The 25,672-nt window shown below is 42.7% G+C and overlaps 1 protein-coding gene across 1 annotated transcript; it reads right to left on the reverse strand.

Moving 5' to 3' along the window:
- Nucleotides 1–1,263: 1,263 nt before the first annotated feature.
- PLAC8L1 (PLAC8 like 1) lies at nucleotides 1,264–24,408 on the reverse strand. Its single transcript, XM_024575109.2, has 4 exons — nucleotides 24,284–24,408; nucleotides 21,756–21,892; nucleotides 2,689–2,825; nucleotides 1,264–1,404 (listed from the first exon to the last, which is right to left on the reverse strand). The coding sequence occupies exons 1-4, from the start codon at nucleotides 24,406–24,408 to the stop codon at nucleotides 1,264–1,266; spliced, it is 540 nt and encodes a 179-aa protein (XP_024430877.1).
- Between the last annotated feature and the right edge of the window lie 1,264 nt (nucleotides 24,409–25,672).

Here is a 25,672-nt window from a genome sequence, read left to right on the forward strand (position 1 = left end):
CTCAGATCACCGGCCATCTGAATAAAGTGCCCATAAAGATTCGACCTCTGTCTCTGTTTATTGGGTTTGGCAAGTGACAGGCAGCACCAGCTCCAGTGTCTTTCCCAGTTTCGCTTGCTATCTGACAGGTACTGTGTCTTGACTGTTAGAATCCTCACAGTCCTATGAGGTTAGAACTACCATTTTACAGATGAGGAAACAGACACAAAGAGATTAGCAAATGTGTCTATAGTTACACTGTTAGTATATGAAGCAGACAGTTCAGCTTCAGAACTCAGGCTCCACAGCACTGTTCTATGGGGTTGCCGTAACAAAAACCAGAGAATTCTATCCATCTGATAGATGGTGGGTGTATTAGTTTCCTAGGGCTGCTGTAACCAAGTACAACAACAGAACCATTCTCTGACGGTTCTGGGGGTTAGAAGTCCAAAATCAACACCTTGGCAGGGCACATTCTCTCCACAACCTTGCCTCTTCCAGGTTCTGGTAGCCCCAGGCCATCCTTGGCTTGTGATAGCCTCACTCCACTCCCTGACTTGAGGGTCACATGGCTGCATTGGTGTCTCTGAGTCTCTTTTCTCCTCTTCCTGTAAGGACAGCAGCCCACCCTAATGACCTCATCTTAACTTAATTGTGTCCACAACACCCTATTTCCAAATAAGGTCATATTCACAGATACCAGGAGTTAAGACTTCACCATATCTTTGGGAAGGAGCGGGGAAGAGAAACGTTTCAAGTCAACCAGAACAGTTGCCTACAGTTGCCTATTGAAGGTTTTGTGCCTGGGGCTGAAGATTTTCCAGGTGAAGAGAGGCATCAGATCAGCAGCCCCCTGAGGCTTTCTGCTCCATGCAGTTGGGACTCAAGGAGTCTATTGCTTCTGTGTTTTTCGGTGACACTTAGTGCCCAGTCCAGGTGCTAACTGAAATTAACCACATCCTGCCCATGACTGGTGCTTTGGGGAAAGGGGCTCAGCAGGAGCAAGCCACATGACAATTCATCCAGCTTCCCAAACATCCCTTGGCAAAGGATGGCAGTAGGAAGATGGTGAAAAATGCAGGATTCCAAAACTCCAGGCACAGCAAATCCAGACAAAGAACAGTCTTCACTGGGGGCACATATAAAGAAAGAACAACAGAAAACACAGTAGGAGCAGGGATCGTTTATTTTCATCTATTTCAGTGAAAACCTAATGAGAATGATCTCTCTACTAAGAGTGTTTTGAGAGGAGGGCAAGGGGGAGTGAGGAGTTTTCTTTCTCCATCAAATAGAGGCATCTTTCACTGAAGGGGCTGAGGAGAATTCGTAGAGTTGGGAGGTTCTCATTTTGAGTTCCCGGGCCAGCTGACAGATGGAAAAGGGCCAACAGCAGTGCACAGCCAGCCAGTCCTCACACAGTGTGCCCTGCAGGGAGAGCCTTTGTCTAGAGTCCTGGTGAGGTCACACAGGCTCATCCACTACCCAGGGACTGCCACACCACTACCTGGTGGCACATCCCATGTGCAGCTTCCAAAATCCACCAACGCCCCCAAGTCAGCACGCAGGGATGTGCACAGCTCCACTGGTTCACCCAAATCCCAAGTGGCTCAGCGGCTAATCAGTCCTTGCAATTCCAAGACCTGCTCTCCAGGCTTTTGGTCCAGGCTTCATACTTGAAACCACTGCTTTCTCTAGCAACATCTTTTTTTTCCTCTTAGGACTTCATATTTATAATTATTTTACTTCTTTCTTTAAAATGGGTAATGAGTCCACATGGTCCAAAATTCCAACAAGAAGAAGGGATAGGAAGTAAAAAGTAAATTCCCCTAGAACAGGTGCCCCCAGCGACTCAGTTACCTGCCCAGGGGCACGTAGTGGTGGCAGTTACCTACACGTCCAAATAAATTCTGTCTAGACAAGTATGTACCTATATAGACTTTTATGTAAACAATTTCATATTTTTATGCTGTGCTCTTTTTCACTTAAAAATGTATTTTAGGGACCATTTCACATGAATATAGAGACACTTTTTTTTAACTGCCCACATCTTAGTATGTGTGTTGTCTGTCCTAAGTGTCTCACTGTAACTCAGTCTCAGCTAAGCTGAAATGTTGAAGGGTCCCCAAGGAGCCCCCAAAATGAATTCTGCATATGTCACATAGGCTGCATTTTAGGTCAGACCATCCCAAATATGTCTTCCAAATGTGATACAATTCTACCTGTCATCTTCTCTTGATGCAATGATAGAAACAGAAATGGCCCATTGGCCAGTGATCTGCATTATAATAAGTTCCCCTTGGAAATACCCCTCATAATGTGACATTTTGATTAATATACATACATCCTAATAACAAATGAAATCAGAAATTTCTTCCCTTTCCTTTTCCAGAGTCTTCCACTAAGTGTTTTTTTTTTTTAATCCTCACTCAAGGATATGTTTTTATTGATTTGAGAGCGAGAAAGAGAGAGACAGAGGGAGACAGAGAGAAACATCAATTTGTTACCTCTCGTATGTGCCCTGGAACCGGGGGTCAAACCCACAACCTTTTGATGTACAGGACAGTGCTTTAACCAACTGAGACACCCAGCCAGGGCCCTCTAAGTGTGTTTTAAGCATTCTTACCCAGACTCTTTTTTTTCTTCTTCTTCCTTTGAAAAGCACAGATTTGAACGACATCCAGGCTCACATATATATTCAAACACACTTACCCATATTTTATATCTCTCTCTGGTGCCAACTCTCAGTGCAAAGGTGGACCCAGGCAGCAATGGCCAACAAAAGCACTCTCCATAATGCCTGGCGATGTCACATTCAAGACACATGGGACAAAACAGACCACAGAAACCTGTCGATAACCACATAAAAGAAAGCCAAAGTTCTCAGATGTGATCGGCAAAACTTCCCTGCTCAAAAAGCATTTACAACCCAATGTCATCAATTTAATTCTACACTGTCTCCTTACAATCAGGGACTGAGTATGAACAACCAATTCTCAAAACTCAGTGTATAAAAATTGCCATAACTGAGCCATGTCAAAATTATCTTTTTGTTAAACACTGGCAAAGCTGAACCTGATACAGTTCTGTTAGTGTTCACTATGGCAATTGTTTTTTCCTATCAAGAAAAAGCATTAAATAATTCTTTCCAGTTGAATCCCAACTGTTTCTTCTATTATGTTTACCTCTCTAAACTCAATATTTAATCATAGACACAGTATATGATACTTTTGAATAACAGGTATCTTGTTCTTTAAATGGGGTTAAAAGATACACTGATTCTGCCTGCTATTTTTATCAGGACTTTATTTCTCAGGCAGGAGATTACTCAAATTTTTGCTAGTTTAACAGAGCCACTGACATCTGCCAGTTTTAATCTGTAAACTACTAAAGGCTTGGTTCTTTGAACCACAGCTGGAAACAGTTTGTCATTTATTCATTTATTCATTCATCATTAACTACTGATACTGTTTCCTACACATTCTGCATGAACCATCTAACACAGAAGTTGTTTCACATATGTTTTGGGTCAGAGACCCATTTGAGAATATGTTGATAGCTATGAACTCACTTCTCAAGGGAAAATAAAAACACATGCACACAGACATGCAAAATTGTGCATCCAGTTGCACAGGGATCAGGATCCACTGAAAACTATCAACGGACCTCAGGTTAAGAACCCCTGATATACAGTTAGAGGCTACGTCAGCTCACATTGGGAAAGATGGCAACCTTGATGAATACAAATAATTAGGACTATAAAACAGGGGAGAAAAGCTCATCATAACCTTTAAAATGTTTCCAATAAATGTTATTTATATACAAGAAAATGCAGAGGTCATAAATGTTCAGTTAGTTGAGTCTAATGATCATATTCAACCACATAACCAAATGTGTGGAATGTTGTCCTACCACGGGGAGTGCCTCTGTGCTCCTTCCCAGGCAAGCCTCACCTTTCACCCGACTCCAGAGGCATCTGCTCTGCTGCTTTCTAGTCCCACAGAGAAGCTTTGCCTCTTCTTGGACTTTGCACAAATGGAATTGTGTTTACTTTTGTAATTTTCTTTTGTTCAACATCCTGTTTCTTGAGAATCATCTATGTTGTTATATGAAGCTGTAGTTTATTCTTTTTATTGTTGAATAGTACTCCAACGTGGGAATATTCTACAAATAGTTTATCCATTCTCTCATTAATTATTCCAGTTTTTGCTATTGTGGATAAGTACTATGAATATGCACATACAAGTCTTTATATGGGCATTTCACTTGGGTGGATTCCTGGAAGTGGAATTGCTAGGGTCAGGGGATAGTTTGTGTTTAACTTCACAGGAAACTTACAAACAGTTCTCCCAGGTATTTGTACCATTTAACACTCCCACCAGCAATGTCTGAGAGTTCGTGGTTCCACATCCTCGCCAACATTTGCTATTGTCAGTCTTTTTTATTTTAACCATCCTAATGAGTGTGAAATGGTAGGGATGGAAGCCTTTCAGTGCACCAGGCATGAAGGCTTACATGCCTGTCACTAGCACACTAGAACTTCCTGTCAAAGGCCTGTCTCGGCCTGTCTCTGCCTGCCTGCAAAGTCCCACTCCCAAGTTCAGTGACCACAAGCAAAAAGCTAGGAATGCTGCTTTATCTCAGAACCTCCAAGGGATGTTCCAGGACTCTGGACTTCTCCCCCTGTTGCATAGGGGGTGAGATGCAGGCACACAAAGAACATTAGGACTGGGGCAGTTAGGGGGTGGTGACAAGGAGCAGCCTATCTTCAAGGAACATCGATTGCATCCATTCAGAAGTTTTAAGATAATCACTAAATCACACACTGTAGGGATCACAAGGCTGAAAACAAACTCTGCAGTCAGACTTGCCTTAGTCTGGAATGTTTCTCTCCACATTTTTAAAAAATCATTATTCCCAGTGAAGTCAGCAAGCCCTACCCAGCACTGACAACTGGTGGGAACATTTCAGAGGACACAAAATGGCCCAGTAAACTTACAGCAAGTTCATAGTGGATATACAATATGCAACCTTGAATTAGGGACTTTGAAAGTATGGCACATATAAACCAATCAAATCTCATTTTATGCATGGGTTACAAAATAGAGTAACAATTCAGGCAAATAAAAAATTAATCAGAGCCCACCGGCTCTGGCACCACCAGCTCAGGGACCATTGCCTTGGCCTGCAGGAACTCTTGTCATGGGCGTGGGCCCTGGTGCCCTTGGTGCTGTGGCCCTTGTACGAGGTGTGTTTGCTCGCTTGCTAGTGCACCTGCTCATCCAGCCCACACCCAACAGCAAGCTCTGAGCCACGTACTCAGGAGGCCCCTGGGCCCGGCAGGATGCCCGTGCTCTCACTACCTGGAGCCCAGGCCTACTCAGCCGGCTGCTCACGCTCCCATGTCAGCCGCTTCCATTTCTGGAGCCCGTGACGACCGCTTCCCTGGCATTATTTTGAAGGAAGTCACCAACAACAAATGATTTCATCCACAGATACTTCAGCATGTATTCCTAAAAGGTTTACATCTGCACTGGAAAGGTTCCTTTATGAATTTCCTTTTTGACTACCATTTTCCTGCTATAAAGAGTTTAATCTGAGATTTGGAAGATGGCTGCGAGATAGGTGGGAGCAGAGTCCACTTCCCCTGGCACCAGTGAAACGCCTAGCTGATCTGAGGAACAGAGCGAACAGCCAACAGTATTCCAGCATATATGAAGATCGGAGACCAAAGATAGAGGACATTGAAAGATCTGACGGTAAGAAGAGTGCTTAAGGACAATAAGGTCCCTCGGACCAGTGCGGGGACCAGGGCGGCTGAAGCCCGGGCCAGGGCGCATGGTCTGCCGCAGGATTCTTGGAAGAGAGCCAGGCTGGGGTGTGTGAGAGGCCAGGTGCTTGTTTGGACCAGAGGGGCTTGAATAGGAGGAATTTCTCGAAAAGAAAAAGAGAAAATAGAGGCACTCAGTGGCTGTTTAGAGAACTCTCCGCAGCAGCCGTGGCCTCTTGCATCCCTACCCCCTCAGCCCCTGGACTGTGAACGCCAGATAAGCAGCCCAAGCACACACCTGAAGCCTGGTTGGCGTGCACCTAGATCAGCGGACTGGGCGCCCACACCTGAAACCTCAGGTGGGTGCGCACCTGGATCAAGAGCTGGCTGCCCTGGTGTACAGGCCCAAAGCAGGGGATCGGTGCACAACCCGATCAACGGCCTGGCTGCCGCCGGGTAACCACACCTGAAGCACCGGTTTTGAACAACTCCTACCTAGCCCCTGTGCACAGAGTCCTGCAGGGACTTCTCCCTCTCTAGGAGGAAGGCAGAATGCCCAGCAGAGGGGAGCTGCAGGGCTAGGGGAGACTGCAGTCCCCAGAAAGACTTGACCCAGTAGGGGGCTGAAATACCCTGAAGAGGCACCGAGAGCCCTAGCATCTAAGACAGCAAAGAGCAAGAAGGTGGAGTGTGAGTTGCCCCTAATTGGTGCACCTCAAGGACAGCACAACAGGTGAACTAAAGGCCTCGGGGAAGCAGACAGACCCTGAGGAACTGGGCTAGAGGCTGGACAACAGCGAAGGGTGTGGCTCAGGAAGGGAGAAAAGTGAAACCAATCCCTCCAACCACCTGTTCCTGTTTCACAGACAGGAAGACCAGCAGAACTAACCTGACTAGTTTAAAGCCAGCAGAAGACTTTTTTTTTATTCTCCTTTCCCCGTAAATTCCTTCTTCCTTTCTGTCCTTCTTTCTTTTTTTATTCCTTCTTCCTGCCTTCTTTTATTTATTTTTTTATTTTAATTTTTGTTAAAATTCCCTCTTCTTATCTTTCCTCTGATCGTTTTTTATTCCTTCCTTCCTTCCTTCCTTCCATTTCTTTTCGATTCCTTTTTCCTTCATTCCCTTCTCCTTTTTTTTTCCTTCTTTCTCCTTTTCCCACAGGTGAGACAATGAAACCTGGAGCTCTGAAGGGACCAGAGTTAGACCCTATTAGACCCATAAACGTCAGCTCAACACCAGTGAGCTCACGAGATTAAGGAGACGGTACCACTGAATCCCACTGGCATCCTACCATAGAAGTTCATACCATAAACCCAGGGCATCACATAGATCAATTTAAGAAGCAGAGGCTAACAAGAAGAGTCTCACAAACAATGGGAAGACAAAGAAACAATCCCCAAATGAAAGGAAAAGAGGAAGCCTCAGAAACAATGCTAAATGAAAAAGAGGCGAGTCAACTATCAGATAATGAGTTCAAAGAATTGGTTATAAGCAAGCTTCATGAGCTCACACAATTACAAAAAACTACAGGGAAACTACAATGAACTCACTGCAAACTATATCAACATGAAAAAGGAAATAGACACTATCAACAAGGGCCAAGAGGAAATGAAGAATACAGTTTCTGAACTGAAGAACACAGCAGAAGGAATCAAAAGCAGACTTGATGAAGCAGAGGATTGGATCAGCCAGCTGGAGGACAAAGTAGAAAAAAACACCCAGAAAGAGCAAGAAAAGGAAAAAGCGCTCAGAAAGAATGAAGAGGCAATAAGGGAAATGCAGGAAAACATGAAACATAACAATATCCGTATACTAGGAATAGCAGAAGGAGAAGAAGAAGAGCAAGGGATAGAAAACCTGTTTGAAAAAGTAATGATGGCAAATTTCCCTAATCTGAAGAGAGAAAAAGTCACCCAAATCCAGGAAACACAGAGTCCCAAGCAAGAGGAACCCAAAGAGGCCCACTGCAAGACACACAATAATTAAAATGGCAAAATTCCAAGACAAAGAGAGGATCTTAAAGGCAGCAAGGGAGAAACAGGAAGTAACATACAAGGGAGCCCCAATAAGGTTAGCAGCTGACTTGTCAATGGAAATGCTCCAAGCCAGAAGACAATGGCAAAAAAATATTCCAAGTAATGAGAACCAGAGGCCTGCAACCAAGGCTACTTTACCCAGCAAGGCTCTCAATCAAGATAGAAGGCCAAAGAAAGAGCTTCCCAGACAAAAGAAGTCTAAAGGAATACACCTCCACCAAACCAGCTCTATAAGAGATGCTAAAGGGACTGCTTTAAGGAAAGGAAGAAAAAGAGAAAGACAGAGGGACACAGGTATGGAAATATGGCAATGAATAACTACCTATTGATAATAACCTTAAATGTAAATGGATTAAATGCTCCAATCAAAAGACATAGAATAGCTGAATGGATAAGAAAACATGACCCACACATATGCTGCCTACAAGAGACCCACCTCAGGACAAAAGACTTACACAGACTGAAAGTGAAGGGCTGGAAGCAAATTTTCCAAGCAAACAGACAGGAAAAAAAAGCAGGGGTAGCAATACTCATATCAGACAAAATAGACTTCCAAAGAAGGGCCATAAAGAGAGACCCAGAAGGTCACTTCCTAATACTCAAAGGAAGAATCCACCAAGAAGACATAAACATTGTAAATATATATGCACCCAATATAGGAGCACTCAAAAACATAAAGAAAATCTTGGAGGACTTCAAGAAAGATATTGACAGCAACACAATTATAGTAGGGGACTTTAACACCCCACTGCCAAAAATGAACAGGTCTTCCAAACAAAATATCAAGAAGGATATTGTGTCACGTAACAATACCCTAGATGAAATGGACTCAACAGATATATAGAGAGCTTTTCATCCCAAAGAAGCAAAATACACATTCTTTTCAAGTGTACATGGAACATTTTGAAAGATCGACCACATGATAGGACACAAAGCAAGCCTCAACAAATTCAAGAAAATTGAAATCATATCAAGCATTTTCTCCGACCACAAGGGACTGAAACTACAAACCAACCCCAAAGGAAAAAACCCGAAACACTCAAAATCATGGAGATTGAATAGCATGCTATTAAACAATGAATGGGTCAAGAACGAGATTAGGGAAGAAATCAAAAACTGTCTGGAAACAAATGAAAACGAACTCACAACAACCCAAAACCAATGGGACACAGCAAAGGCAGTCCTGAGAGGGAAATTGATGGCAATACAGGCCTACCTTAAAAAGATAGAAACATTTCAAACAAACAACCTAACCCTATGCCTACAAGAACTCGAGGAACAACAACGAAGACACCCTAGAGCAAGTAGAAGGAAGAAAATAACCAAGATCAGTGCAGAGTTAAATGACATAGAGACTAAAAGCACAATTCTAAGGATCAATGAATCCAGGAGCTGGTTCTTTGAAAAGATAAACAAAATCGACAAGCCTTTAAGTAGGCTCATCAAGAAAAAGAGAGGATCCAAATAAACACAAATAGAAATGAAAGAGGAGAGATTACAACTGATACCACAGAAATACAAAGGATTGTAAGAAATTACTACAAAGAACTGTATGCCAAGAAATTTGAAAACCTAGGTGAAATGGACACATTTCTAGAAAAATATAATCTTCCAAAACTGAATGAAAAAGAAGCAGAAAACCTGAACAGAGTAATAACAGCAGAAGAAATTGAAGCAGTCATCAAAAAAACTCTCAACACACAAAAGCCCTGGACCAGATGGTTTCACAGCAGAATTCTACAAAGCATTTAAGGAAGAGCTAACTCCTATCCTTCACAGACTATTCGCAAAAACCCAAAATGAGGGAAGACTCCCAAACTCTTTTTTATGAAGCCAGCATCATCCTAATCCCAAAACCAGATAAAGACACAATGAAGAAAGAAAACTTCAGGGCAATATTGCTGATGAACATAGACGCTAAAATTCCCAACGAAATATTGGCAAACTGCATCCAGCAATACATTAAAAAGATCATACACCATGACCAAGTGGGATTCATCCCAGGGATGCAAGGATGGTACTCAAATCAATAACCATAATACATCACATCAACAACAGCAAAGACAAAAATCACATGATCATATCAAGAGATGCGGAAAAAGCACTTGATAGGATACAGCACCCATTTCTGATAAAAACACTCAGCAAAGTGGGAATAGAGGGAGCATTCCTCAAAATAATAAAGGCCATATATGAGAGACCTACAGCCAACATCATACTCAATGGACAAAAACTTAGAGCTTTCCCACTAAGATCAGGAAGAAGACAAGGATGCCCTCTCTCACCACTCCTATTCAACATAGTACTGGAAGTCCTAGCCACAGCAATCAGACAAGAAAAAGAAATAAAAGGCATCCAAATTGGAAAGGAGGAAATGAAACTGCCACTGTTTGCAGATGACATTTGAGTGTACATGGAAAATCCTATAGACTCCACCAAAAAACTACTTGACCTAAAAAATGAATTTGGCAAAACAGCCAGATACAAAGTCAATATTCGGAAATCAAAGGCATTCCTGTATACCAACAATGAAACAGCAGAAACAGAAATCAGGAAAAACATCCCAGTTTATATAGCAACAAGAAAAATGAAGTACCTAGGAATAAACCTAACCAAGGAGGTAAAAGACCTGTACTCAGAAAACTACACAACACTAAAGAAAGAAATTCAGGAAGACACAAACAAATGGAAGCATGTACCATGCTCATGGATTGGAAGAATTAACATCATCAAAATGGCCATACTACCCAAAGCAATTTATAGAATCAATGCAATCCCTATTAGAGTACCCATGACATATTTCACAGATATAGAACAAACATTTCAGAAATTTATATGGAACCATAAATGACCCCAAATAGCTGCAGCAATTTTGAGAAAGAAGAACAAAGCAGGAGGGATCACAATACCTGATAACAAACTGTATTACAAGGCCACTGTAATCAAAACAGCCTGGTACTGGCATTGAAAACAGGTACATAGACCTATGGAACAGAACACAGAGCCCTGAAATAAACCCAAGTCTCTTCGGTCAATTATTATTTGACAAAGGAGACAAGATCATAAAATGGAGCAAAAATAGCCTCTTCAACAAATGGTGTTGGGAGATCTGGACAGCTACGTGCAAAAAAATGAAACTCGAACACCAACTTACGCCATACACAAAAATAAATTCAAGATGGATAAAAGACTTAAATATAAGTCGTAACACCATAAAAGTCCTGGAGGAAAACATTGGCAGGAAAATATCAGACATTCCACAAGCAACATCCTCACAGACACACCCCCCAAAGCAAAGGACATAAAGGAAAGAATAAACAAATGGGACCTCATCAAAATAAAAAGCTTCTGCATGGCTAAAGAAAACAGCATTAAAATAAAAAGAGAACCAACAGTATGGGAAAACATATTTGCCAATGATACCTCCGACACAGGCCTGATCTCCAAAATATATAAAGAACTCACACGACTGCACTCTAGGAAGACAAACGACCCAATTAAAAAATGGGCAAAGGACTTGAACAGACACTTCTCCAAGGAAGACATACAGAGGGCCCAGAGACATATGAAAAGATGCTCAGCAGCACTAGCCATCAGAGAGATGCAAATTAAAACCACAATGAGGTACCATCTCACACCAGTCAGAGTGGCCAACATAAACAAATCCACAAACAAATGTTGGAGAGTATGCGGAGAAAAGGGAGACCTAGTGCACTGTTGGTGGGAATGCAGACTGGTGAGGCCACTGTGGAAAACAGTATGGAATTTCCTCAGAAAACTAAAAATGGAACTGCCCTTTGACCCAGTAATTCCGCTGCTGGGATTATACCCTAAGAACCCTGAAACACCAATCCAAAAGACCCTCTGCACCCCAATGTTCATAGCAGCACAACTTACAATAGCCAAGTACTGGAAGCAACCGAAGTGCCCATCAGCAAAGGAGTGGATCCAAAAACTATGGTACATTTACACAATGGAATTCTACGCAGCAGAGAGAAAGAAGGAGCTTATACCCTTTGCAACAGCATGGATGGAACTGGAGAGCATTATGCTAAGTGAAATAAGCCAGGTGGTGAGGGACAAATACCATATGACCTCACCTTGAACTGGAACAAAACCAATAGAAGAAAAAAGCAAACAAAATATAACCAGAGACATTGAAGTTAAGAACAATCTAACAATAGCCAGGGGGGAGTGGGGAGGGGACAGTGGGGAGAGGGTATTACAGAAACTACTATAAGGGACACATGGACCAAATCAAGGGGGAAGGTGGAGGTGGGGGAGGGAGGTGGGTTTTCCTGGGGTGGGGTGGAGGGATGGGGAGAAAAGGCATGCAACTGTAATTGAGTAACTAAACATTTTTTTAAAAATTAAACACTGCAGCCAAGTGAATAAAAACTTCAGTTTACATAATTGCTTGAGCCACACCACTTTAGCAAAGAGAAATGTTCATCATCCTCAATAAGTATATTAGAAAGAAATTGTTGTGGATATGAACCAAGATGGCGGCGTAGGTAGACACACTGCGCATCCTCGCACAACCAGAACTGACAGAAAATCAAACGGCAAGGAAGTCGGACACCAAGGAAATAAAAAATAAACATTCATCCAGACCGGTAGGAGGGGCGGAGACAGGCAGTGGGGGTGGAGACAACTCGTGTTGCCATTGTGGGACGGAGACTGGCGGAGTGTGGGACGAATGGGGCAGGCAGTCTGACCACTGGCAGACCCTGGGACCCCACATTCGCACACAGATAAACCGGACAAACGGCAGGGAGTGAAGCAGACCGCGCAACCCAGGGCCTCAACGTGGGGAAATAAAGCCTCAAACCTCTGATTGAAAATGCCCATGGGGGTTGGGACAGGAGCAGGCGAGACTCCCAGCCTCACAGAAGAGGTCATTGGAGAGACCCAGAGGGGCCTAGGGCGTGCACAAGCCCACCCACTCGGGAACCAGCACCAAAGGGGCCCAGTTTGATTGTGGGTGGTAGACGCAGTGACTGAAATACGGTGGAGAGTGGAGCGGGCACCATTGCTCCCTCTCGGCTCCTCCCCCACATACAGCATCACAGAGCAGCGACCAGCGTTCCCCTGCCCTGGTGAACACCTAAGGCTCCGCCCCTTTAAGTAACAGATGCGCCAAGACAAAAAAAAAAAAAAAAAGGCCCAAATGAAAGAACAGATCAAAGCTCCAGAAAAAATACAACTAAGTGAGGAAGAGATAGCCAACCTATCGGATGCACAGTTCAAAACACTGGTTATCAAGACACTCACAGAATTGGTTGAATTTGGTCGCAAGTTAGATCAAAAAATGAAGGCTATGCTAAGAGAAACAAAGGAAAATGTACAGGGAACCAATAGTGATGCGAAGGAAACTGGGACTCAAATCAATGGTGTGGACCAGAAGGAAGAAAGAAACATCCAACCAGGAAAGAATGAAGAAACAAGAATTCAGAAAAATGAGGAGAGGCTTAGGAACCTCCAAGACATCTTGAAACGTTCCAACATCCAAATTATAGGGGTGCCAGAAGGAGAAGAGGAAGAACAAAAAATTGAAAACTTATTTGAACAAATAATGAAGGAAAACTTCCCTCATCTGGCAAAGGAAATAGACTTCCAGGAAGTCCAGGAAGCTCAGAGAGTCCCAAAGAAGCTGGACCCAAGGAGAAACACACCAAGGCACTTCATAATTACATTACCCAAGATGAAACAGAAGGAGAGAATCTTAGAAGCAGCAAGAGAAAAGGAGACAGTTACCTATAAAGGAGTTCCCATAAGACTGTCAGCTGATTTCTCCAAAGAGACCTTACAGGGAAGAAGGGGCTGGCAATAAGTATTCAAAGTCATGAAAGGCAAGGACCTACATCCAAGATTACTCTATCCAGCAAAGCTATCATTTAGAATGGAAGGGAAGATAAAGTGCTTCTCAGATAAGGTCAAGTTAAAGAAGTTCATCATCACCAAGCCCTTATTATATGAAATGTTAAAGGGAGTTACCTAAGAAAAAGAAGATAAACAGTATGAACAGTAAAAATGACAGCAAACTCACAGTTGTTAACGACCACACCTAAAACAAAAACAAGAGCAAACTAGGTAAACAACTAGAGTAATAGAACCATAGAGATGGAGATCACATGGAGGGTTGTCAATAGGGGAGTGGGAGGGGGAGAGGGCGGGAAAGGTACAGAGAATAAGTAGCATAGATGATAGGTGAAAATAGACAGGGGGATGGTAAGAATAGTGTAGGAAATGTAGAAGCCAAAGAATTTATAAGTATGACCCATGGACATGAACTATAGGGGGGGAATGTGGGAGGGAGGGGGTGGGCAGGATGGAGTGGAGTGGGGGGGAATGGGACAACTGTAATAGCATAATCAATAAATATATTTAAAAAAAAGAAATTGTTGTTTTGTGCATTGGAACTCCTGTACATTATTTCTATGATTTGTGTGCCTTTTTAAAAAACACGTTATTATTTTTTTCATCCATTTCAATATATAACCATGTTATCAAAGAATTCATAAAGAGATGGTACTAGCTCTGGCCTGGTAGCTTGGTTGGTTAGAATGTCATCCCAATGCACCAAGGTTGTGGGTTTGATCACTCGTCAGGACACATACAAGAAACAACCAATGAATGCATGAATAAATGGAACAACAAACTGATATCTCTTTGTCTCTCTCTCTCTCTTCTCTCTCTTCTCTCTCTCTCTCTCTCTCTCTCATCTTCCTCTCTCTCCCTCTCTCAAAAATCAATCAATAAATTTTTTTTAAAAAGAGGTGATACTAGATGCTAAAAGAAACACACCCTAATCCAGTTAACCTGGGACAGAAATCAGATACAACAAACACTATGAAAGCTAAACTTTTATAATAGCTAATGTTCATACAAATTTCACCCTGTGCCAAGCCCTGCTAAAAATTCTTTGTATTAACTCATTTAATTCTCACAACAATCCTATAAAATAGATCCTCCTATTACACCCATTTTATAGATGAGCAACCTGATGCCCAGAAGATTTAAGTAATTTGCCCAAGTTCATACATTCATTAGGAAGGGGCAGAGGTCCGATGTGAACTCAGGTAGTCTGGCCCCAAAGTCTTAACAGCTACAGATAACCCATATGGCCAAGCGTCCTCATGCTTTGTGCATGTATCTAGTGTGTCACAATAGTTATGGGTTTGTGTGCTCCAAGACAAGATTCTCACTACCACTACTTTATACTTTTACTCCTGTGCAATGGCCTTAAATCATACAACTTCTTTAGGGAAGATCTTTGCTGCGCTGTATGGCATTGGTGTTCAGTGGTATAAACACAGTCCACTCACACTGCAAGACAAATACACGAGAGTAGGATGACGGTGTCCTTTGTCTTAAAAAGTCTCTAGAAGAAAATTTTGCAACATATATCATAGGCCAAGGCTAAGTATCAAGAATATACAAAGAACTCCTACAAATTGATACATAAAGAATTAAACAAAAGAAGAAAATGAGCATAGGACATGAACAGGTAATTCACCAAAGAAGATATACCAATGGGCAATATCAAACATGAAAAATTGCTCAATGTTTTTAGTAACCAGGATAATGCAGATTAAGAAAAACAGAAATCATTTTTTAGCCAAAAGAATGGCAAAAGTTTTGTAAGATCAAGTGTTGTGGGGAACCATGGTGAAATAGGTCCTCTGTGCACTGATGGAAGTAGGAGTTAGCACAGCCACCCTGGAAAGCAACTTGGCTGAACCCAGTAAACTTTTAAATCTTCTGGGGGCCAGCAATTCCACTTACCAGTATGTACCAGGGAGTGATGCCTACACATGCTCACAAAGAGGCAGGAACAAGAATATCTACTGCAGCATTAAAATTTAAAACAACTTAAATGTACATTAATAGATGAAAGTGTAACTAAACCATGATGGTGTAAATCATACCATAAGGAAGAATGCAATGAAAGATCAAGTATCAACAGAGTTAAATCTCTCAGACATATTTTGAGCTAAATAAAATTGTGTGATGATATTACAGTGTAATAGCATTTATGGTTTGTTTAAAGAGTTAAGGTGCTTAGGCTCAAAATGGATTTGAGCCAGGAATTCAGGCTCCTCCATTCGAAGGCCTGGTGATTACATAAGCTCCCACAGCCTAAATGTTCCTGGACTGTTCTCTGAGACGGACTCCACTCTCAGGCATGGGATGTGGTTCATTAGTCACAGTTCCAACTCATCAGGAAGCTGAAATAAAATGAAGCAGCCTACACAAAACCAGAGTGTGGAGCCCAGAGAGCAAACATAGGAAAGGTGGGTAGAAACTGCAGCAGGCACATTTCAGATCAATTGCTACAAAAAGGCAGAACCATCTGACAGTAAGAGTTGCTCCAAATAGGAATGGGGCACATTCATGCACTCTGGGTGGGAGTAGAAATTAGTATAACTTACAAATGCAAAGTCACTTGGCAACATCTAGCAAGATTTTAAGTGGTACATTCAAATGTACAATTTGTAACAGTTAGCCAACAGATAAAGTCACACACATGCAAAATGACATCTGTTTGAGGATATTCACAGTGCATTGGTTTGAATAGCAAAACGTCTGGAAACCACATATAAGTCCACAATGGGGATTTCTGAATAAATTATGGTACATTCATACTGAACAATGGAACCTCTACAGCAATTTAAAATATTAGTTTCAGAAGTGCTGATAGCGTCTGATCACCTAGATGTACATTTATAAAACAAATGTGCAGAACAGTGTTTACAATTCTACTGTTTGTGTAAATTACACACACATGCACAAGTGACATAAAAAAATCTGAAAGGATAAATACCAAAATGCTAACGATGCAGATTTCTGACAGCTGAGATTACAGGATCCTGCTGTTTTCTTACATAGTCTTTTGTATTTTTCTTTTTTTTACAATGATTATATGATACTTTTATAATAAGAGATTAATCTATTTTCTTTTTGAGTTTTTGTATACCTTTACAAGCATGTAGATTCCATCTGGACTCACGTACGAGGGGTGGCTCTGGGGAGTACAGAGCAGAGAGAGGGCAATGATGGAGAAGCTCTTATACCAAAGGGGTCCTTCTGACTTTTGCATCACATGCATGGTTACCTGTTCAAAATCTTCCCTCCCTGGACATATTCAGAAAGCCAAGGCTGTCAGGTGCTGTCACATCTGCTGCAGAGGGGACTTAGAAAAGCAGCTGAGAGGCCAACCCAACTGACCCCCATATTCGTTCTAATTCCAAGGTCTTTTGATTCTTTCAGTGAAGTATGAGAAAGAAAGAAGCTAGTGAGAATACAGGTTAAAATTTCTGCATGAAATGGAACACCCTCTACAACTCTCCTGCAGTGGGCCCAGCACTCTGCTGGGCATCAGAGCTGTGAGCCAGACTATGGTGGTCCCTGCTTTCAGAGACAGCACACTTATCCAGATTCAGGTGAATCCCAGTCTGAGGCCTTTTTGGACTTCCTTCCTCTTCCAGAAAACCAAAGAAAATCCCGACCCGCCTCCTCTGCCCACCTTGGCATCTGAGGGTGCCTGGTCCACACCAAGCCCTTTCCTGCCTGCTGCTCACAGTGCCCTCCCTTCCACGGGAAGGCTGAGTGGCTGACTCGTTCCCATGTTTTAAACAGCAGGTTAAGTTGGTTCCTCAGAGAGGTCATCCTTTACCCCAAACCCTGTAATCATCTCTCTTAACACCCTGTTTATGTCCTTCATTACACTTACCACAATTGCAATTATTTTGTTAATTGATTTATTTGCTTATTGTCTCCCTCTTCTAAGAAAGCTCCTCTGTCACATTCACTGTTGTTTCTGTAATACCTATCACAGGTCTATGCATAGGTAGGAGCTCAGTAAATTTTGGATGAATTGCAAATCAATGTTGACTACACCTTCCACATAAACTTTCTCTGGGGCAACATCACAAATGTTCCCGAAGCCTTTTACCCACAATGCTTTGCACCAGCCACGTATTTCAGCTCGGCTTCATCTTCACATCTGAGCTTTCAGCATCCACATCTTCAAGGGGAACAGAAGCCCCGGTCTGCTAATCACAGTGCAGTGCGAATTCAGATAAAAGCAAGTGCAGAGGTGGGGAGAGGGAGTAAGTTTAAAAATATAATTATGATAAAATGAAGAAGCAAAATGTCAAAAAGAAATGGGAATCATCACTGTTCATAATGTGCCCTCTGCTTAATGGATGACAAATTATAGCAATAATTCTCAAGATTTAATGGAAAAGTGTCCCAGGGTTGGAACCGGACACGGAACAAAGTCATGGCACAAAGCTCTCCTATTGTTCCCAAGTTTATCACAACTGTTTTCACAGTGATTGGCTGAATATAAAATTTTGTGGGTGAAGTAGCCCTTTTGAACAAGGACGGAAAGACAGCCAGGACTCATGGCACACATGCCGCAGTGGCATCCTAGTGAGTGTGGCACAGACAACAAATGGGTGAAGGGAGATTGCCTTTCAATTTTCTTCTGAGACGATTAGCTTGGAGAAACAAGCGGTCACAAAATAGAAGCCCATCCAGGGAATAACAATTAGGACACAAAACATTCGAGATCATTGTGCTGTATATTCACAGAATGCCCTTCGGGATCAGGCCCAGTTGTAAAGAATATTGTCTGTGTTTCTTCACATGTCCTTCCTCCTCTCCTTGCCCCTAGAATGGGCTACCAAATGGACCAGCAGGGAATCCTTAGGAGAGCAGTGTGGGAGGTCTCCTCAGCACTGATGGGGGTGGGGAGCAGAGCCAAGTAGTAACATGACATTGAAGGCAGAGGAGGTGGTGAGGAGCGGTCCTAGCCTTGCCCAACTTCCTAGGTACGCTTGGTATTGAGTAGAACTCACTCTGCAGCTGCCAGTCTAAGTCTCCTGACTCTACTCTTTGCTCTCAACATGCTGGAAGATAATAAAACTGTAAAATAATAATAATAGTAACACCAAAAATTCACCCAGTGCATTATTGTATATATACAGTGGAACCTCAGTTCTCAAACTTAATTCGTTCCAGAAGGCTGTTCGAGAACCAATTTGTTCAAAAACCAAATCTCCTTTGACTGATCACACAGGTATCAGCATGAAAGGGTTGCTGGGGAGAGAACAGAAGTTTTGTTTGACAAGTGAGACATTTTTTGCCATGAACAACTTGGTCAAGAACTGAATTATCCAAGATGGGAGATGTTTGTGAACCGAGGTTTGACTATATTGAGATTTTCCCAGTAACAGCACCCCGACAGAAAAACTTAGGAAATTATCCCTTACTATTGTGGGCAATTGATAGAACCCTTATTCAAAATGCCCTGGCCTGGCCAAGCAGTAGTATGTGACCTAAGCTAGGCAAATCAGGTTCCATCTGCTGAAACATCAGTCCTCAGACAGGAAAGCAAAAGGATAAAAATGTCTGGAGCTGACCAGACTCTTAGCTAGCACCCGATAATGCTCATATATCTTGTCCCTTCTTAGCTTAGTTTCCAATTGATTTTTAGATTCCGTGAGTTATCCCATAGCCTTCTAATAAAATCCAGCATTTGCCTGGGTGTTAGTTTCCTAGGGCCACCAGAGCAAAATACCAGAAAATGGGCATCACAAAACAAGAGAAATGATTCTGTCACAGGCGAATTCTGGAGAATCCTGGAGGCTAGAAGTCTGAAATCAACGTGTTAGCAGGGCTGGTTCCTCTAGAAGCTCTGAGGGAAGAGTCTGTTCCATGCCTCGCTCCAAGATTTTGTTGGTTTCTGGTAACCGTTAACATTCCTTGGCTGATAGATGCATTGCTCCAGTCTCTACTTCTACCTTCACATGACCTCCTTTCCTGTGTGTTTGTGTCCAGATGTCCCTCTTGTAAGAACACAAGCCATGGGATTAGGGCCCACCCTAATCCACTATTACCTCTTTTTAACTTGACTAGATTGCCAAACCTCTTTTTCAACCTAAGGTCACATTTAGAGGTTCCAGGTGGACATGGACTTTGAGGGGACACTGTTCAACCCAGTACAACATGCAACCAATAGAACTCTGATCCAGTTATGATCCAAACTGCTGAGAAGAGTGGGTTCTATACATTGTCTGCTTTAACCCCAACAACAACCCTTGAGGTAGGCTCCTTCATTGTCCTCATTTTGGAGAATTTGTTTGAGAGGTTTTGACTAGGAAAAAGCAGTTAAGATTCAAAGCAAAGTCTATATCTGATACAAATGTGTTCTCTCAATCACTGCATTGTATTCTAAGCTGTGCCCAACTGGGAAATGCATTGATGGCTCTCCATCCCCCAACCACAAGCCACGAAAGGAAAATGGTTCACATCCCATCTGGGGCTCAGTCTTCTCATCTCTACATGGCTGTCCTGCCTTCTCTTTACCTCAATACCACATGATAACCAGAGTCAGAAAGTCTGGATGAAAACCAGAAAGACTCCTGAAAGAATCAGAGAACTGCCTTAATTGTCTGGTCAGACATCCACACAGGTAGCAGTGGCAGGAAGAAACCTGCTGAGCTCTAGGTCAGATGGGCAAAGAGACAGGAAAAGAAGGTAGGTGGGGTCTGGGGCTGGGCAGTCTCTTCTCCAGAGGCCCAGGCAGTGAAGGCATAAGGCTGAATGATCAGAGCACCAAGAAGTGTCAGAGATTTTCCCTGTGCAAGAGTCTTGGTTGAATAAGGAACTGGATCATGTCAACAGTCCAGAGCTTTCTCACTGAGCCATCCTGTACACTTTGGGAGAAATTCAGGTCTTCCCAGGGCCTGAAAAGAGTAGGGAGAGCCATATTCTTCAAAAATATTAGATCCAGAGTCTGTTCATTTTGAACTCAAAAGACTGTCCCTCATCTTTCAAAGGGAATCTCCCAATCTCTCTCTCTCTGTCTCTCTGTCTCTCTCTCTCTGTCTCTGTCTCTGTCTCTCTCTCTCTCACACACACACACACACACACACACACACACACACACTCCAAGAAAATTCAGTGACTGAATTGCTCTTCAAGGGAAGAGCATCAGGTCCTGGAAGCAGATACTGACAGGTGGCACCAGAGGTGGGTCAGAATGTCCTAAGGTAAAAATAGAATCAATGAGCTTTGAACCTTAATCCTAAGGGAAAATCATGTAGCTAGAGGATGGTGTTGTTGGTATTTCTGAACCACTACCTGCAAAGGTTTCAATCAAGGGGGCTTCTTTTGTAATGTTTCTTACAGTTATAAGAGTACCACATATTCCTTATGGAAATAATAGAGAAGTAAAAAATTTTTTTAAATTTCTCATTAGCCTACCATCTGGAGACACCAGCTGAAAACATTTGTATTTGTATCCTTCCAGATACTTTTCTAAGTATTTCCCCCCAAAATGCTGTCTCAGGTGCACAGCTTTGCAATCTGCTTCTTTAACTTAAAAATGTATCCAAAACATCTTTCCATCCCATTAAATGTTATTTGACAACATGAGTTCTCATGGCTATATAATAATTCACTGTGTGAGGCCCTCGCTTAACATTTACGTTGTCCAGATTGTTGCTATAACTGATGCTGTGAAATTTCGCTGCTAATGTCACTGCTAAATCTTTGCATGTGATTTATTTCCTTAGACTAAACACCTGAAAATGTAATTACCAGGTCAACAGCTATGTTGACCACTTGAGGTCAAGCTATGACCACTTGAGGCTCTTTTTATATGTATTACTAAACCATCCACGAGGAAGGTTTTACTATTTCATGCATCTTTACCAAAAGTGTACTTTGCCATTTAAAAAATCTTTAAGTCACCACCTGTTCTATAAAAGCATCCACATCTCTGAAAGGCAAGATTTTTTCTTGCCAAGAAGTACATTTGAGTCCGTAGAGGATTAGTTCAGTTATTCTGAAACCATTTAATTTCTGTCCTTGCACCTGAGATTGCTTTTCTACCCACTGATGTCTTGGGAAAGAAAATAGTAAAGGAGAGCTTAAATGAATGAAGAGGAAAAACATACAAATTCTCCTGTCTCTACAGACACTGAAGAGGCCGGTGCTCCAGTCCCCGCCAGTCGGGACAATCGCTGTGATTGCCGTCCTGCCTCTGGCACCCCGGGTGGGCTGCTTCACCACAGCCTGGGCTGGTGCATGGTCCCTAGAGAGTCAAGGACGGTGATTAATTAGGAAACAAAGAAGATAGTTCAGAGGACAACCAATAAGCCAAGGCAGAGTCATGAAGAGGAGGCAGGGACCCAATGATGCCAAGCCCCAGTGAACCTCACTACTTCCCTCTCCCTTGTTCATCATACCTTCTCTGTGTGCCCCATCTCTATGAATGGCATTACTGTCCCAAATGCTGTCCTGCCAACTCAGTGTCCAGTCTATGTCTTCAGTGTTTCTTGGTGCTTTGTAAGAGTTCACAAATGTGGAAGCAAGAGACCTCAGTTCCAACCCAGCATGCCACTTCATGGAGAAGGAGGCAGGCTGGAAGGAAAGAGGCTGCTTGCAATACCAGCGTCTAAAGTGCCAGCGAGACAGAGGCCAGGGAGGCATCGGGGAAAACAGCTGGAGATGCTGCACCAGAGGGCCTAGGGTGGGGGACTACCTGTCTAGAAGTGGAAAATGTGGCTATGGAACACACCCAGTCCTTTAATTATCCACTGGGCACTACAGACCATGTGGAGGGGCCTGACGAGGTTTTTAAGAGACTACAAAAGTGAGACCTGGAAAAAAGCCTTGGCTCAAAAATAGAAAACTGCAGAAATATTTTTATTACATTTGGAAACAATTTATAATTTTCTCATTAAAAAAAAAATCCCAAGCATGAATGTCTGCTGGCAAGCAGATCCCAATCATAAATAACTTAGATAATTTCAAAAGCAAAATTATACAAATCTTTTCACTAATTGTACAGCAAAGAAAACATGTGGATATAATGTACAGTATATTTTAGTATATTTGTAATGTGGGTGAGGACCTACCTCTATGGACTGAATTGTGTCCCCCAAATCCACATGCTGAAACTGACCCCCAATGTGACTTGGGGCTTCGTGGGGTGGTATTGGGGCCTTGTGGGGTTCTGGTCTAATAGGATGGGCACATAATGAGAAGGCTGCAAGCCAGGACCAAGTCCCCACCAGAAGCCGGCCATGCTGGCACCCTGATCCTGCACTTCCAGACTCCAAAGCCATGAGAAAATAAATTCCCATTCTTCAAGCCATTTCCATTCTATGGTATTTTGCTATGGCAGCCCGAGCCAACTAAGAAACCTATGAGGATGTCAAACTGGCCCTGAAGAAAACCACCTTTCTACACCTCTCATTCCCTCTATTTCCATGTAAGCTCCATGAGGCCAGGGCACATGCCGCTTCTCCTGGTAGCCCCAGAGTCCAGCCACTACCTCGAACCTAGTGGGTGCATGTATTTGTTGAATTGGATCAAGCTGAACGCACATGTCTCTTCCGTTATATTTGAGTCTTCCTCTAAATCTAGCTCTAAGTTACGTGTCCGTCACTGTGTATCATTCCCTAGGAAAGGCACAACTCTCAGGTATGATTGAAGAAATAAAAGCAGAGAACCCTAAAATCTACCTGCACCCCTGCACACAGTCTGAGGATTTGCCTCTCAATGTGTCGATACCCACTGGTTGGTGCTTCCATCATTATATCAAAAGCTTCCAATTATCTCAGATTTCTAGTCAAGGAATTTCTTAGAGCTGAGCCCCTGGATTCAATTTCCCCTTGAAATAAACCATGTAGTTTGCAGCCCTAGAAGAGAATGTTCTGCTACTAGCTCACTCAGCATCATGTGTATAACACCTTCTATTATGGCGAGGCAGCCTGTCCCCTATCTATTCCAAATCAAGTAACTAAGAGGAGAGCTTTTCCTTAGTGAAAAGAAAAGATTTGGGGTGGGGGGGTGTTTTACCTAATTTTGAACTCAAGAAGTACATTATTGAGTTTCTTTCCTTTATACCTTGACTCTTTGGTGATTTTTATATTATAGAGTTTGAATTAACAAGCATTGGCTAAAACATTTCAGTTCAAGATTATAGCTCACGTGTCCTGAAGAAAATATCAAGCACAGCTACCCTCACTGAGCACTTTCTATGTACAAGGGACTCAGTAGTTCCTTTGAGAACTGAGTAATTATTCAGGGATCAAACTAAAGTAGCTATCGTAGCTTCCTGCACGATAGAGCTTTTAGCTCTATTATCCCAGAGAATGTTATATTGCCATTTGATTTCGAAAGGGTAGAAACTACTGACAGCCATCTGAAATAGTCTTACTTGATCAGGGTTCAACACTTTTGAGAATAAAGAGACATCCTTTCACCCAAGCCAGCCCTTCTCTTTTTGTGAGCCAAGCAAGGCCAGAAAGGAACTAATCAGTTGCCCTCTTTTGAAGTTCACATGGGAAATGATAGCGACTACTTTCTTCCCAAGCACAGCTATCTTTTCCTTGGATCCTTGTAAGAAACTGATTCAATATTCCAACCAAAAGGCAAAAGCTGGGGTTTGGGGGGGAATCACCCTTCTATTCCCTACCTCAGGTTGGAAATAAATTGTCGTTCCTCTTCAGATGCTATGAGTGAAAGAGACAGAGTTGAGTGTATATTGAGTAAGCAGACATCCTCAGGTAACTTTGAGAAGTCATTTCCAAACCAATTCATAGTGATAGGTTTTCTTGTCCCTCGGGCTATCCCTTTGCCTTTGACAGTAAGCTGATTGATCCCAAATGGAGCTTCAACGCAAAATGAAACAGTTCTTCTAAAGAATGTTGCCTTGATATTCTAGAACCTGAGATCATAGCAGTGCAAATGACAGGCATCTTATTTCTTTAACAGGTGCACACTTGTTCATCTCACTAATCTGAAGGGAGATACTGTTGTAGGTATAGTGTAAGTTTTTTTTTTTTTTAACTTACTTTTGGGGAAAAAGCCCTTTGCTTTGAGAGATAGCTTGAGTATAAGCATTTATCAAGCAAAGTGCTACTGGACCTTTCCTCAGGGGACTCAAAAGGCTACCGATTTCTGCCATGTGGCATAGCTGAGAAGCAACAGGGCCTTCTCACCCCAGGACTGCTGGTCCAGGTCAGCAGGATGAGTCCCACAACCTGGAAACAGGGATAGAAAGGTCTTTCAGCCCAGGTAGTGTACTGGAACCCCATCATGAAACATGGTCTTCTAGTTTGAACTATTGTGGGGGAGTTTTGCCCATAGAGCCCCCTGTCTGCTGCAGATAAGAATAAGTCTACCAAGACATGAACTGCTTGGGGAGGAAGGTGGCTGATTTCTCAGAGGAGAAGGGCCTTGAGCCTATTCTTCAATGGAGCTTTTATTGGGTTCAGTTTGCATAGGAATACAGGTAAAGCTCATCAATCATTGTCAGGCAGGAAGGATCAAACAATAGATAACATTCAAGGAACTCTGAGGGCTTATTCTGAGTCAGGATCAGATAGCTAAAGTGCCATAAAACTTTGGGGAACAAACTCATTTCAGGCTTGGACCCTTATCATTTAAATTGAGGGTATTAGCAAAGCAGGTTTCACAGGATTTCATGCATTCTTTCTTAGGCCTATTGCCCTGGGGAACCCACCCTTTCCAGAACAGGGCTGCACCCACCTCCAGCATTGTTTCAGGCTTCAGTCAGGCAGGGGAAGTAAGGCAGCCAAGAGATTAGGAGACTTCTTACAGACAAAATGAAGACTCGGCTATGTCAAAGCTGAGGGGCGAGGGTCTATCACCCCCGTTTTCTATAGCCCCCCAAGTCCTTCCCTGAGGTCCCCTTCATGACCATGCCTATCTTAGGTCATCCCTCCTTTGAGGAATCTTACCCATCATTGGCTAATCGGTCAGGCTCAGGGCCAAGCAGGGTGAAGTAAAGGGGGCAGACGTGGCACCCCTGTCAGGGAGATAAGCTTTGTCTTCTTAGTGG

The sequence above is a fragment of the Desmodus rotundus genome, chromosome 10, assembly GCF_022682495.2.
Source record: "Desmodus rotundus isolate HL8 chromosome 10, HLdesRot8A.1, whole genome shotgun sequence".
NCBI lineage: Eukaryota > Metazoa > Chordata > Mammalia > Chiroptera > Phyllostomidae > Desmodus > Desmodus rotundus.

Coding starts and splice junctions, on each gene's coding strand:
- PLAC8L1 (XM_024575109.2), bottom strand. CDS start 24,408: ATGAATTGGTTTGGAAATGACTTCTCAAAGTTACCTGAGGATGTCTGC. Junction 21,893..24,283: donor CAATTTATTTCCAACCTGAG/GTAGGGAATAGA, acceptor TTGACTCTCTAG/GGACCATGCACCAGCCCAGG. Junction 2,826..21,755: donor CTGTAGAGACAGGAGAATTT/GTATGTTTTTCC, acceptor GGTTATCGACAG/GTTTCTGTGGTCTGTTTTGT.